The sequence below is a fragment of the Pleurodeles waltl genome, chromosome 3_1, assembly GCF_031143425.1.
Source record: "Pleurodeles waltl isolate 20211129_DDA chromosome 3_1, aPleWal1.hap1.20221129, whole genome shotgun sequence".
Lineage (NCBI taxonomy): Eukaryota > Metazoa > Chordata > Amphibia > Caudata > Salamandridae > Pleurodeles > Pleurodeles waltl.
Genome location: NC_090440.1, coordinates 1,635,599,108 through 1,635,614,472, shown reverse-complemented (window position 1 = coordinate 1,635,614,472; position 15,365 = coordinate 1,635,599,108). Strand labels below are relative to the sequence as shown.

The window sequence follows — 15,365 nt, the reverse complement described above, 5'->3', positions numbered from 1 at the left end:
TAGCAAAACAAAAAGCGCATTTGCCACGGAAACACTGACATAACTGGGTATGTAAATACAACATATAGAAATGTATGTATCTAGGATACGGGTTGGTTAGTTATCTGTGAAGAAGCGAGAACTTTAACAGAATGTTAACAGTAGGTAGCAGAAATGATTTGCATAGTTCAGGATTTATTTCATGGTGAATGGACGCAGCCTCATTTCATTGCTCAAATGAAGTCGGAGCAAAGTGGCATGCAGATATTTCATAAAGTATATTGTGATTTTATACAAAAACAATTCGCATATTTTTTAAATTATCTTTAAAAAAAGTTTTCATTACATTTTTCTGTACACAACTTTCATTACAAGCAATGCTAGCGTTAGCCCAGGGCCCTTGTGGTAACCCTGCCAGCCTGTCGTTTACGAGGAATATCCAACATAAAGGCATTACCTTGCCCAAGAAGGTGAGGTGTTGGACAATTAGATGTGCACTTTCTGTCTTCCCAGCACCGCTTTCTCCACTGATGATAATGCACTGCCACAGAACAGAAATAATGAAGTGTAAATGATTAATACAGCACTGCTGGTGAACTCTTAGGTTCAACCAGCTATACTACAGTATCAGCGTAATGGACCTTTTTCCTAAAAGCTTTTCAATTCACCCATTCAATTCTGACATCCCCATTTATCCCAAACAGTGTGGCAAATTGTTTGAATAAAGAGAGCATTCGATGAAAAGTTACATGTGTTGTGGCAAGCAAATCATAAACACAGTACTTAAAGCTGATAACCCCTGGTATTTGTGAGAGTGAATAGAGACATTGTTGAGTGGGCTTGTCAGAAGTAGCATCTCTCGTGACAAGAGATAACCAGTGACTAGAGTTAAAGATGTCTGTGAGCAGAACCACACTCAGCACTCGGTTTTTAGCACAGCCTGTCTGACCCACAAGGCCTCCCGCCAAACTCCCTCAGACCAGCCGGGAAAATAATCATGCCTCCACTAAACGAGGACATACTTAACTTTGAAATGTCTACATTTATAAGATGTAAAAAGACAAGTTGGCAGTTTTATACTTTTTGTACAACAGGAAGAAAGGTGAATGTAATGTCTTGTGGGTGTTTGATGATGCACTAAGTTCTAAAAGGGTTCGTTTTTGAATCTATGATTGCTTTCCAGTATAAGAGGCCTATTCTCAATTCTAACAGAGACAGAACTTTTCTTAGGAGGTCAGAGTGATAAACCGTCATGGGTGAAATATTCATAAATTTAATGGAAAATGAATCACTGCTTGTAAGTCCAAGTGGTATGATAGCTTTTCATCCAAGTCCTGCGCCACACGCACAAATACTTGCCCCCTTTCAAATACTATTAATTTACGCTAAAAACGGACACTTTGCAGCTATTACAAAAAACAGAAAGAAAAAAGAGGTTAAAAAGCAGTGAAGAGAGAGGAAGTAGAGTCCAAATAAATGTGAGGTAAAACACCCATAACCAATGTTGTTCTAGCACTATTCTTATTGACACGAGCAAATGAATGCGTGTCTGAAATGTTTCCGGAATTGTAGATGGTTGAGCTTCGCCTCGAGTTTAGAGTTCTAGGCATTCCAGAGGCTAGGGCCAGGGACACCCAAGTGTGTGATTTCATGTGATACGCGTTTGAATGGTTTGTTGCTGGACAGAGCACAGATTCAAGAGAAGATTCCTAGATGGAGTCTTGTGTGGAGCTAGTTTTTAAAGTCAGACAGGAGCATTGAGGGTTCTTTAGAATTTGATGTTCTGTCTGCCTTACTTAGAGTTAGGCGAACCCTCATGTTATCGCACCCGAGCCCCCGCTGGCTCTGCTGGCAGAAACCTTATTATGAGGTATATTTTCCTGTTTGGGACCCTCAGGAAAGACCTCAATATCCCAAACAGAACAAAAATAACAAGCATTTGCAATGCAATGGGTCTCGCATCTGCTCGACTTAGAGCTATTAGCGTTGTAAAGCCCTAACTGAGCTTTTATTGCCACATAAAATGAAAATGAAAATGAATACAGTTTACCATAAGCGAGCCGATTTAAAGTGCCACACCATGAGCGTGAAGGAGCACACAAAATGAAACAGTTCGCTCACAGTCAAACGTATCGGCAAATGTGCAGCGAGATCGCGCTGCCTTTGAAATACAAATAAAAAGTAGTCCAGAAACCATGCTGAAAACATGGAGCCTTGTATGTTTTCAGTAGTTGGCCGGTGTGCTCGAGGAGGGCTAAACACTGGAAAAGGCATAACGTATGCGTGCTTTTCACAAACAAAAACAAGTGAATTTTAAAAGGCAAGCCCACGAACCAAAGAAACTGATGGGCGTGCTGTGGGCATGGTTAAAAGCCTACAGGGAGATAACAGCAGGCTAGAGCGCTTGCGCAATCGAGCCTAAAAATGACCCTCACATTCCTAGGATGTCAAGGTCATTATGTTTTTGTTTTTCTAAAACAAACTCCTGCTTTGGGATTTTATATTTGAAAATCAAAATTATTTGCTGAACAGTCACATTACTGCAAAAGTTGTAACCAGTCTGCACCAGGCAGCATCGTGCAGCAGCTGAATGCCTGATCATATGGCCAATTCTATCACAGGACCGGAGGTGAGGATTATGTTTATCTTTCTCAACTTTAATAACTAGCAGTCAAGAAAGGTAACAATAACAAACTACTGACCCCATGAACATTAGGGAGCAGGAAGTAAAAATAGGCATATCCAATAACATGGAGCAGAGTAGTAACAGCCAATGAGCATGACTGAGTCCCGATGTAGTCCATCGATAGTGTCTGCAAATCCTCTTTCTTTGCTGCTCGTGGCCGAGATAAGTGTCATGTTCTGCATTCTCTTGTATTTTATCTGTTTCTGCTATATATTTACACTGTTTATTAATATTTTGCCTCGTTTCTATGTTCTATATTGAATTTCATTTTACAGTTGTGGGAACGTTTCTTTCCGTTCCTGCGTGACTGCTTTTCTTTCGGTGCAACTCGCTGTTGATTGTCGGGCTCTCCAGGCAGGGGGCGTTTTCTCTCCTGCCGCGCTCAAGCTCGGTCGCTCAGCTTAGAACATTCACGCAGGGAGTCTGTTGTTGCCTTCAGTGACGACCCTTTTTAGGGGTCTGTACTATTTATTTCCATTATTTAATAGACACCCTGTACCACAGGGTCAGTATTTCAGATATTTATTCCTCCTGCGTCCTTCTCAGTGTCTGTAATTCCCAACACTTAATACTAAATTTGAGACATTTTCTTAGCACTTTTTACCCCAGATAAATTTATTTGCACCAGGGGTATTAATGGCCCATTAACTGAAAACCTTACAACTTTGCTTCCTAATAATACAGACGGACACCCAGCCTTACCATATTAAAGCCTCCTCACTGTTTAAATACAGTTATATATAAAAAAAAATCCATAATGGAATTCAATGAATGGGAGGAATTTTTTGATGCAGTAGATGCCTCTATTTTCCGTGCAGTATCTCAGGCCATTGCTCTTCTGGATTTTGCTAGAGTGTGCCAATATGTCTACTTCTTCACCTGTACCTTAAGCCCCTGTTCTTTAGCACCTCCCTGAGGGTCCTACCCCTGCGAAGCGTCATCGCGCAGCAGGGGTCAATCAAGATATGTTTGAGAGAATCAAACAAGCTTTCATGTCTGATGATAACAACCCATCTATGGATACCTCCTCATCCCTTACTTATGATCAGTATTCTGATCATTTTTTTGATCCTGATGAAGAACCTGGCCCTTCCAGACCCCGGCTACCTTCTTCTCAGGTTCCCCCTAACTCTATCCCTGAGCCTTCTGGCATGTTAGACCCCGATGACATTCTTCAACCTTGGTCTTCTGATTGGGCCCGTCCGAAAAAGTTGTCACTTTTGTAACGGACATTCAGAAACTATTGGAAAAAGAATTGTGCAATTGCCTCACAGCAGAGCAGAATGTCCTCACCCCTCTTTATTTGACAAGGTTGCCCAGACCCCTCATTTAGACCCCAGAATGTCTACTTTTTTACAAAATTACATCAGAGATCCTGAAAAAGGTATTGGCATGTCCTGCCAGACGTGCCAGGACAAACTATTGGATATCCTCTGTCCATTAACAAACGTTTTGGACATGGCTGAGGACACGAAGGCTTCAGGGCCGGTTATTTCCCCAGAGGTCATGTCTGTTTGGGCACAGCGTGCCGTGATTTTCCTGGGTAACGCTAACTGTGCTCTATCAACTGAGTGCCACCGGTCTCTTTTCATTAAGGTGGACCCGAAGTTAGCTGGCAGATTCTGAAGCAGGACCTGTAGCTCAGGGTAATCTGTTTAATGAGCCATTTATCAAAGAACTTGAGAAATTTGTGAACACCTTCACATCCTTAGACAAGGCTCAGTCTTTCAATCAAAAAAGTCTTTCCTTCCCGTGTTTTTTGTGAGGGTGGTTAAGGCAGGGGCCATTCGTCTGGCTGCCCATATTCAAGGACAAGGGCACTGGTCAGGACAACCTCAAGACCAAACCCGATTTGCAGATTTCTACCTGATCAGAGGCCGGCGTTTCAGAAACCGAGGAAACAGATGATCATCCACTCCCGCTTATTCAGGTAAGAGTTCGCCCTTCTTCTCTTCTAAAAGTAGGGGGCTGTCTGGTGAATTTTATTCAGGCTTGGAAGTCAATCACAGCAGATGTATGAGTCTTACAAACATTAAGAGGCTTTCACATAGAATTTCATGGGAACCCCACACAGATTGTTTCTCCTCGACCTATTTAATTTTCCTCACAAGATATCGCTGTAGTGGATGCAGAGGTTGCAGCTATGCTGGCAAAAGAAGCTATCTGTCCAACACATCCGCATCCTTGAGGCTTCATAAGCAAACTTTTCCTGGTCGACAAGGTAAATGGAGGCCAAAGGCCTGTCATAAACCTTCACTACATCAACTATTGGCTTGGCTATCGACACTTCAAAATGGAAAGAATTCACCTCCCTCACAATGTTCAGCGCCCTCTGGACTGGTTAGCATGGTTAGATTTAGAAGATGCTTCCTTGACCATTCCAATATTCCCTCCTCACAGGCGTTTTCTCCAATTTGTTTGGCGTCAACAAACTTACGAATTTACCACCCTTCCGTTCGGTCTTTCCACGGCCCCTTGGTGTTTCACCAAGGTTCTCAAACCAGAGGTGGAACATCTCAGAGCACAGGGTATATGCCTAATTGTTTCTTTAGACAACATTCTTCTTTTGACCCAGTGCCCTTGAAAGTTGACTCTTCAATTGCAAATCACTATCAGTCTCTTACAATGACTAGGTTTCATTATAAACGAATCAAAATTTCTTCTGGTTCCTTCTCAAAAAAGAAGTTTTCCTAGGCTTTGTGATAGATTCAGTCTCAGACACTTTGAGTCTTCCATCCCAGAAAATGACAAAAATGTGCCACAAGCTAAGACAATCCTTAGACAGGCAGCGGATTTCTTTGCACCAAATTGCCTGTTTGGTAGGCCTTCTCTCTTCCTCCATCCAGGTGATTTTTCCTGGCCCTCTCCATTATTGAGCTCTCCAACATCTCAAAGCTGCACAATTACGCACTCACATGATTTCCCTTTCAGAAGAAGCTTGGGAGGAAATTCGTTTGGGGCTCTCCCATATGGAGGCCTGGAATGGCAGAGCAAATTTTGGGACAGCACCAGATCTAATCATAGAATACGACACCAGCAGATCAGGCTGGGGCGCTCGTTGTGGAGTTTTTTTCCAGGGGCGGATTCTGGTCTGCGGAGGAACAGAGTTTACACATAAATTGTCTGGAACTCTTAGCTGGCTCGTTTGCAGTCAAGTGCTGGACCAAAGACTCTATTCAGACATGTATCCTTCTGAAGCTGGACAATATTTCTGCCATCCGTTATATCAACCATCTAGGGGGCACTCGATCCAAAACTGTGTCAGATCTCCCAACCGTTTTTTGGCAATATTGCCTAGACCGTCAAATATCCATGACAGTGGAGTACCTACCGGGTCACTTCAACCAGGTGGCAGATTTTAAATCCAGACACCTTTGAGACTCCAGTCTCTGGAAGCTCCATCCAGGTGTCTTTTCCAATCACAATGACCATTCGGGTCCCTTTTCGGTGGATCTTTTTGCTTCCAGGCTAGATCAACTGCCCAAGTTTTACAGCTGGAGGCCAGAACCTTTAGCGTCCACCACAGATGCTTTTCTCCAGAACTAGACTCAAGAGAACTGTACACTTTTGCTCGTTCGCGATGATCACTTGCACTTCCACTCAGATTCGTCACCAGCAGGCCAACGTAGTCCAAATCACTCCCATTTGGAGATTTCAAGTTTGGTTTCCAGTTCTTCTGGAACTTTCTTGGGATTTTCCAATCCAACTCCCCCTATTTCCTTCAATTCTCCTCAATCTGGATAATATGCCTCACCAATTGGTTCTACAAGGCTCTCTGTCTCTGATGGTGTGGCGAGTTTCAGGGGATGATGGTCGATCCCCGGGCCTTTCGGGCCAAGCTCAGGAACTCTTATTCAAAGCCTGGGCTCCTAGCACTTCCAAACAATACAAATCAGCTTATTCTCGCTGGTCTCATTGGTGTTTGCGACGGAATCTTAATCCTGTGGACGCTGATGTAGTGCACATAATCATTTTTTTAGCTAGTCTAGCTATGGAGGGCTTAGCCTACCGCTCTATAAATACTTTCAGATCTGCCATCCTGGCTGGACACTCTCCCTTCAACGTGTCCCCATTGGGAGAGCACCCTCTTGTCTGTCGTCTCCTTCATGGTATCAGGCTTTCTCTTCCTCCTGAACAACGCTATTCTTCTGTTTGGGATGTCAATCATGGTTTGAATTCATTTTTGTCTTGGAATCATAACCATTACTTACCCAGGAAAGAGCTAACAGCAGAACTAGCGGTGCTCCTCTGTTTAGTATCCTGCAGAAGGGTCTCAGATGTCCAAGCTTTATATTTTTCCAGCAGAACTTTTTCTCCTTTGTGGGGTTACTTTCACGGTAATTAGAAGAACTAAACACAAAAAAAATTTCCTGTCCTGCTTTTTCAGATTTCCCCAAACTTTGTGTTGCTCGATACCTCAAAGCATATGAAGATATGTCTTCAGAAGTCCACCCCCCTGGGGAACGTCAACTTCTTATTGCTCTCAGAAAACTGCATAAAGCTGTTTCATATCCTACCATTGCACTTTGGGTTAGATGGGTAATGCAAAAGGCTGGAATTGATCTATCAATTTTCGGAGCACATTCCACTCGCGGAGCCATGTCCTCCAAAGCGTTTACTTTAGGTGCTCATTTGGAGGATATCATGAATGCTGCTGATAGGTCTTCGGACTCTGTTTTTAAAAGGTTTTATTTTAAACCATTTCTTGACATGGCTTAGCCCGTAGTGGATAAACTTTAAACTAGCATAATCCTCGCCGCCGGTCCTGACATAGAATAGAAAATTTCATAGCTATTGTAACAGAAAGTTTCAACTCTATTAAGGGCACTGAGGCGAGGATTATCCCACCCAATTGCATACATGATCCCTTCCCTTTGCTAGTAACATATTACTATTATTTTAAATTGATATCTGTAACAGAATATCCTGTACCTGTTTAATTGTTTTTTAATTTGATGGTTTAGCCTTTCAAGAGCTTTTTTTTATTTTTATTACTACTCATTGGCTATTCTAACATTCATTGTACTACGATTTTCTTAGGATGGAACACGGTTAAACAAGATGTTTGAACACACTTCTCAGCCTGTCTCGCACAACGAAAGAGGAGTTGCAGACACTATCAATGGACTACATTGGGACTCATTCATGCTGATTGGCTGTTACCATTCTGCTCCATGTTATTCGATATGCCTGTTTATACTTCCTGATCCCTAGTGTTCATGGGATCAGTAGTTTGTTATTGTTACCTTTCTTAGCTGCTATTTATTAAAGTAGAGAAAGATAAGCATAATCCTCGCCTCTGTGTCCTTAATAGAATTGAATCTTTCTGTTCTGATAGGTAGGACATTTTTTATTCACTACTGCACTAGCCCATAACTGGTGCAGTAAAAAGGTTGAAAATTCTGCTGCTTTCTGCCTCGTTATTGGAAATCTAGTGACTGCCTTCAGCAAGTGAGTACCAAGCACATAACACAGTTCAGTCATCTCCTGCAGTTCAGCAATTGCATTTAACAAGGTGCCACCGTAAATGTGCAGTTGTTCATTTATATATGCTAGGGATTTGACAGCTATGCGGCAGCAATATCAGCGTAGCATGCAGGATACTCCAAAAGATAGCACTTTCATGCCCCTTTAGAAACAGACAACATGAAGAATGCCACATTTTTTAAACAAACATTTAAAAAGGCTACTTTTCACCTGGTCTTTGCTGAAAGTAACCATCCCTTGGTATGCTGCATCAGCCGAAGCAAATATATGTGGAGGATTTGAGGATCTCTTAACGCCATGGTACAGCTTAGAAAACTAAAAACAGAAAATAAATGTAAATTACAGCAGCATCCATGATTTATATTTTCATCACGTATTGCATTGGGCAAGTGAAAGCAAGCATATGGCTGTTTCAAAACGGGGCAGTTCAAACTAATGTGCATTACAGAAATGTACCTGACAGGATTTCACTGAGAATTTCATGTCAGCTTAATGTGATCATATCGACAGTGGGACAACTATACATGGAGATAAAAGCACCATAGGTTGTCCTCCACTCCAAACCCTCATTCCTAAGAAATAAATCAACCACGTAGTACAGTGGTTACCAACCGGTGGTCTGGGGAAGCCTGGGGGTCCGCAAAGCCTCCTCAGGGAGTCCGCAACTGCTTAGAAAATTAAATTATGTTAACAGATTAGGTCCCTAGCTTTAAGTAGACTCGGTGGGGGGTCCCTGGATTCCAATAATGACTCAGTGGGGGTCCTTGCATTCCATAAATGATAAAATGGGGTCCACAGAAGTCAAAAGGTTGGAAACCACTGACGTAGTACATTATGTGAATGTTTATTTTAGGATCTTCTCTGTGTTGCTTCCCTTTAAGTTTGTCGGTTTTAGTTCGCTGGTCTCATTTTCAGATTTATGTGTACAGGTATGGCACTGAATAGTAGAATATGCTCTTCTTCACTTTAGAATATAGCTGTTTACACTTTGGGGTTCCATTTGTCTTTATAACTTGAAACAGATGTACTAGCCATTAGTTTTTTTGTTTAATCAAAAAGGACACAATGCTTATATGTTTTAGTCATTCTCATGAACAGAGGCTGCGCAATAAAATAAAATGTATTCCACAATTTTATACTATCTACTGAAGTACCCCTATTGTTGCCTACATTTCAATTTGGCAATATATAAGTCAGATACTCTAGTTGACATGGGGGACCGATATATGGGCCCATGGAAAGGAAAGGAGAAGGAGAGGGTAAAGGGTAGGTCAGGGTCATTAAAACAACTACAGATAATACACAGGTCAAACACGAAGGTGTTCTCTATTAGGCCCTCAACAACACAAAGCAAAAACATTCTTAGTCTCCCTTCTGCCAAAGACCAACCCCCTTGGGTTCAAAGAGAACATCTTCACACATCAGGTGACACAGTTTCCCAGAACACGGAAGAACAAGCTACTTAGCTTCTGTAATGCTCTTTCTCCTGGACACTCTATCTAACCACAAATAAGGCATAGCCACATATATATTCCATACAGGTTTGGGCACCAGAGATTGCCTTGGCATGGCAGTTGGCTCTAATGTGGTCCTTCATCTCCATGCCTGGATGATGTCTTCTAGGTGCTCTGGTGTGCTGCCGGGTTTTCTGTTGGATATGTCTTATGACAGTCTCTTCGAAGTGAAGGTGGTTTTTTGCTTTGGAATGCTTTAAAAATACTAGAGCTGCATTCCGTGGCGTAACACATAATGATACTGCTCATCTGCAGAATATGATAAGGGGGCCCAAGCCTCCAATATCTCACAAATATTCTTAGGCTTTGGGCTGAATGGGGGGCATCCTGATCATTGCACCGCGTGCACCACAGGGGCTGAAGCAGCCTGTGTTACGCCCTAGCTATAGCATGTTCCTTGGAGGGGTTGGCTGCTGTAAAACAGAGGAAGAGGTGAATAGAAAAGGGGGGAAGCGCGTCAGCTGAGGAGGAGGCGGCGTCACAGACACAGACACAGGGGGCAGAAGCCCTTTAAAACTTGATTCACGCTCCTGCAACCGCGGGAAGCGCGTCAGCTGAGGAGGAGGCGGCGTCACAGACACAGGGGGCAGAAGCCCTTTAAAACTTGATTCGCGCTCCCGCAACTGCGGGAAGCGCGTCAGCTGAGGAGGAGGCGGCGTCACAGACACAGGGGGCAGGAGCCCTTTAAAACTTGATTCGCGCTCCCGCAACCGCGGGAAGCGCGTCAGCTGAGGAGGAGGCGGCATCACAGACACAGGGGGCAGGAGCCCTTTAAAACTTGATTCACACTCCCGCAACCGCGGGAAGCGCGTCAGCTGAGGAGGAGGCGGCGTCACAGACACAGGGGGCAGGAGCCCTTAAAACTTGATTCGCGCGGCGTCATAGACACAGGGGGCAGGAGCCCTTAAAACTTGATTTGCGCTCCTGCAACCGCGGAAGGCGTGTCAGCTGAGGAGGAGGCGGCGTCACAGACACAGGGGGCAGGAGCCCTTTAAAACTTGATTCGCGCTCCCGCCACCGCAGGACGCGTGCGGGCAAAGCCCGGGCCAAGGGCGGGCCCGTCTTGTGCCTGTCATCGCCCGTCTGAGGCTGGGCTGGGCCACCCCTCTTTCATCTCCAGTGGAGGGTGACTATTTATACATTTACTGATATTGGGGAACATTTTGGAGCCTTTTTAGTGGGTCTAGTGGGTTTTTAATACTTTTAATTTTTATTCATTAGTTTGTTGTTTGTTGTTTTGTTATTGAAACTTTTTGTTGTTAAAATGGGCAGGAAAAGGTGTCCGTTAACTGGTCCTATGGGGGTGGTGGTGGCGGTAGTAGACAGGGAAGTGGCACCACCACATTGGACTCCTTCCTCGCAAGAGCTGTCGGGGTCGTAAGGAAGGAGATTGATCTGGCAGAGAGGAGGTTATCCATGGAACTGGAGGACTGGTGTCAGGCCCAAATAGATAGTGGTCCTCGTGAGGTAGTGGATGTGGAGGTGACTTATCCGGGGGGAGACCAAGGTACTGTTATGGTTGCTGTTGAGCCTGCTCAAATTGAGCTAATAGAGACAACAGAGGGTTCTAGTGGCCTAGGCCCCTCCAGAAGAAGCACAAGACTTTTATTATCTTCTCCCCCGGCCTACTCCCTGGATAAATGTAGCCCCCCTGAGGAAAAAAAAGGTCTTAAAGAAATCGATGCCCAAGTAGAAAACATCTCCCTTGGAACTCGCTAAGGGTACGAGCAGTGACCCTGCACCTTGCCAGCATCTGGGTTGTGATGTTACTATTTTATTGTCAAAACTTCGTGAAATGATCCAGGAGATTCTATACCCCATTGTGGCGAAACTATCGGCCATAGAAAAGGCAGTTTCTCGGATATCTGTGCAAGGAAATCAGGGGAGGAACTGTGTAGGTGGATGTGTGGCCCCGACCAGGCGATCCCATCCCTGTGAGGAGTTGCTCCTGCCGGAGGATGCTGCGGGCCATTGGGGCCTCTGGGAAAATCATCTCAGTTATTGGTTAATTCTGTAAATTCTGGGGGTCAGGGCGCTCATGTTGAGATTGCGCCGGCTGCACCGACTTCTATATTAAGGGCGGATAGGATTGTTAATAGGCCTAGCTGTAGTAGGCAGCCTGATCCTGATTTTGTGGTAGCTGGGGGGGTTGACCAACAGCTGGTTGGGAACAATAATCTGAATCTCCCGACGGCCAGGCCTTCATTGACCTGTTTGGATCTCCCCCCAGCTTGTGCCCCCTATGTGGTGTTGTTGACTAATGTACCTGCTCTTGCCCCTGGGGTAACTGAGTCCACGGCCCAACTCACAAACAAGGCTGGATATTGGTTGAGTAAGAACTGTGTTTCTCATGTAAGGATTTCAAGGATATTCTGTTTGCCAGAAGAATTGGATGGGTCGGGCCCAAAAATAAGGTGGGGGATCAAGATTGTATTATTATAAATGTCAGATACCCAGCCCTGAGTCAAAGGCTCCTTTCTACTTACCGTCCTGCTGTATTTAGAGCTGGTACAATAGGTATGGTCCCTTTGGGTTATTTTTATGACCACATGTGATTGAGTGCTGGGGTGTCTCCGGGCTCTGGTAGGTTTCCCCCCCTGGGTCAGAATAGTCTCCAGGCAACCAGCAGAAGAACTGTCACTAACAGTAATTTATCCTTGGAAGGGGTGGACTGACAATGTGCCAAGACCCTGGCTATACGGGAAGAGGTGCCCCCACAGTGTAAACTTATTTCATGGAATATTGCGGGCTATGATGCTAAGTTATCTGATCAGGCGTGGATTAGGTGTGTGACTAATTTTGATGTGATCATGCCTCAGGAAACCTGGTCGGAGGGGTTGTCTGTGTGGGATGGGTATAACAGTTTTGCAATTCCAGCTGTGCAGTCTCTTGGTGGCTGTTCAAAAGGGGGCCTGGTTACCCTAATCCGCCTCTTTAAGATAGAGGGTGCTTTTCAAATTAACTGCAATCACCAAGGTATATCGCTGGTATGGGTAATTTTCTCTAATAATTTTAATATTTTACTGGTAAACTTTTATAACGCTGTGTGGGATGTGGGGTGCCAAATTGGGGCCCTGTTTTATGTTCTTCAGGTTTTGAAACACAGAATGGAGGAAATGGAGCTAGAATTCTGTGCTATTGTCTCTGGAGACTTTAATGCTAAGTTGGGGAGGCTCAGTACTGTGGTTAATTTCTTTATTTTTGACTGCGAGGATTATTTAGTGGATGGTCTGCAGGACTCCAAAGGCAGGGTTCTAATCAAGGAACTGAGGAAGATGGGCCTTCTGAATTTGTGTGATATAGATGCCGTAGGCACTCATCAACTCCCAACCTATGTGGGAAGAGGATCTGAATCCACTATTGACTATATTTTTATGTCTCCACCTATGAAAGACCCGGTGATTGGGGATGAGGTGCTGGGGGAGTGTTTCAGTGATCATAATCCCTTTATAGTATCCTTTAAACTCCCTGGGGCCCTACGTAAATTAGGACGAGGTAGGCCGGTGGTAGCGGAGATAAAGGACCAGAGTAGGCGGCTTGGGTGGAAGCAAGTGGATTCCCAAAAAGTTGTAGAAAGGGTGGTGGGGGAAAATTTACATTTATTTATGGACACACTCTTGACAGAGGCTCCTAATCCTAAAACTGTTATGAATGCAATAACAGTAGTAAATGCAGCAGTGAGAGACTGCCTTTTTTCAGTAGGCAGCCAACCTAGTAAACGTAAATGTGGTTGGTATGATAAGACCTGCTATGTTGCAAGGGCAAACCTGAAGATGGCTACTAAAAAATATCCTAGAGATTGGGTCCTCGTAAAAGAAGCTAGAATGAAATATAAGAGGGCCCTGAGGGATAGCAAGATAAAACATAAAGATAAAGCCTGGGAAGAGTTAGAACGTGCCATAGCTCTGAAGGATCCTGGCCTGTTTTGGAAAGTGGTAAATAGAGGTTCCTTTGGAACAGATACATCTGAGGGCCTTGGCTGTAACATCGCCCCGGAAGCATGGGTAATTCACTTTTGTAGTATTTTTGAGGGTTCTCCCCTAAGAAATAACCGGGAGAACGAGTATGAGATGGCTCCCAACCTAGCAATTAGGTTTTCACTCCAGGAGGTTATGGATGCGATACAGAGTAGTGCGAGTAATAAAGCTCCGGGCCCGGATTCGATCCCTATGGACTTGTATAAAGCTAACCCCCAGTTATGGGCACCTATTCTCTTAAATGTCCTTAATGCAGCAGTTACTGTGGGTATCCCTGCCTCTTGGAGACTGGCATGTATTGTCCCAGTGTTTAAAAAGGGCGACCAAAATGATCCTAAGTCCTACCACCCTATTTCTCTACTGGACTCTTCGGTGAAGATTCTGGGACGGATTATTTTAAGGCATCTGAAGTCCTGGATGATAGGGAATGATATTTTAAGCCGGGACCAGTATGGTTTTAGGGAAGGCCTTGGCACGTGAGATCAATGTCTTAACCTACTGATGTTGATCGGCAAATACACGCAGGCCAGGAAAGGTACGCTCTATCTTGCTTTTATGGATCTTAGCTGTGCCTTCGATAAGGTGAACCGGTCTATATTATGGGAAAGGTTAAACCAGCTAGGGCTGGATCCTAATATTGTAGAGCTGCTCTGAAATCTACATTCTGGGACGGTTGCAAATGTGAGGGTGGGGTCTAATGGGGAACGCTCAGAGGCTTTTAAGCTTTCAAGGGGTGTGCGCCAGGGGTGTGTTCTGGCTCCTACTTTGTTTCTTCTATGTACAAATGGATTGTCTGATTTTCTGATGGAACATTGTAGGGATGTTCCAAAGGTGAATTGTACTGATATCCCTGTGCTGCCGTACGCGGATGACGCAGTCCTCATGAATGGTCTCCAGGAAATAGTTAGAGCTTATGCCTCCTTTATGTCAGCTTTGGGTTTAGAGGTCAATTTTAAGAAATTACATTTTATGGTGTGTGGAAGACCCTTCAGTAGGGTGGGGGAGCTAAGGGTGGAGGATCAAATTATTAGTAGGGTCCATGAGTTTCCATACTTAGGGATTATTTTTGATGAGAAAGGATCTTGGAAACCTTGTATTGCCAGAAGGGGTGCGCTTTTTCATGCAGCAGTTGGTGCGACTTTTGACTTTGCTGTAAGGGTAGGTAGTAAACCTATCAAGCATTTGCTTGAAATTTATAGGCGGAAATGCCTCCCTGTCCTGCTGTATGGTGCTGCACTTTGTGGGTATAGGGACACCCGAGCCCTTACAGTGGAAGAAAATCGGTTCTGTAGAAGGCTATTGGGAGTTGGACAAAATATCCCTGGTTTTAGCCTTCATTTGGAGCTGGAACTTGAGTTTGTGCAGGACACTATTCAGTTGACTCCCCTTCTGCTATGGATCTCAATTTGGAGTAATGAACATGCCACTCTGAATAGGGATATCTTAAGGGATTGTCTGGCTTGTGACAATGTAAAGAATATTCCCTGGTTGATGCACATAAGGAAGATGGCTCGTGATTTGGGGCGGCCTGAATTAGTTGATTATCCTGAAGGCCTGACCAGTTGTGATAAGAAATGGGTTAAGGAGAATTTTTTAAGAATCCAGGAGAACAGGAGGGAGGAGGAGGATTTCATTATGTTAAAGATGTGGGTAGGTCCTGAGCGCTATCTCTTAGAGATAAAGGATGTGAGGTAAAGGTCTCTCATAACCCGTTTCCGTTTG

At 44.2% G+C, this 15,365-nt stretch overlaps 1 protein-coding gene across 1 annotated transcript in view; it reads right to left on the bottom strand.

Moving 5' to 3' along the window:
* The window catches only part of MYO3B (myosin IIIB), a 1,099,693-nt gene that overhangs the window by 891,623 nt on the left and 192,705 nt on the right, over nucleotides 1-15,365 (bottom strand). Inside the window, exons 5-6 of the mRNA XM_069221545.1 lie at nucleotides 8,363-8,467; nucleotides 437-520 (exon numbers count right to left, since the gene is read on the bottom strand). Coding sequence (XP_069077646.1) covers nucleotides 437-520; nucleotides 8,363-8,467 — 189 coding nt within the window. The remainder of the gene's footprint in view (nucleotides 1-436; nucleotides 521-8,362; nucleotides 8,468-15,365) is intronic.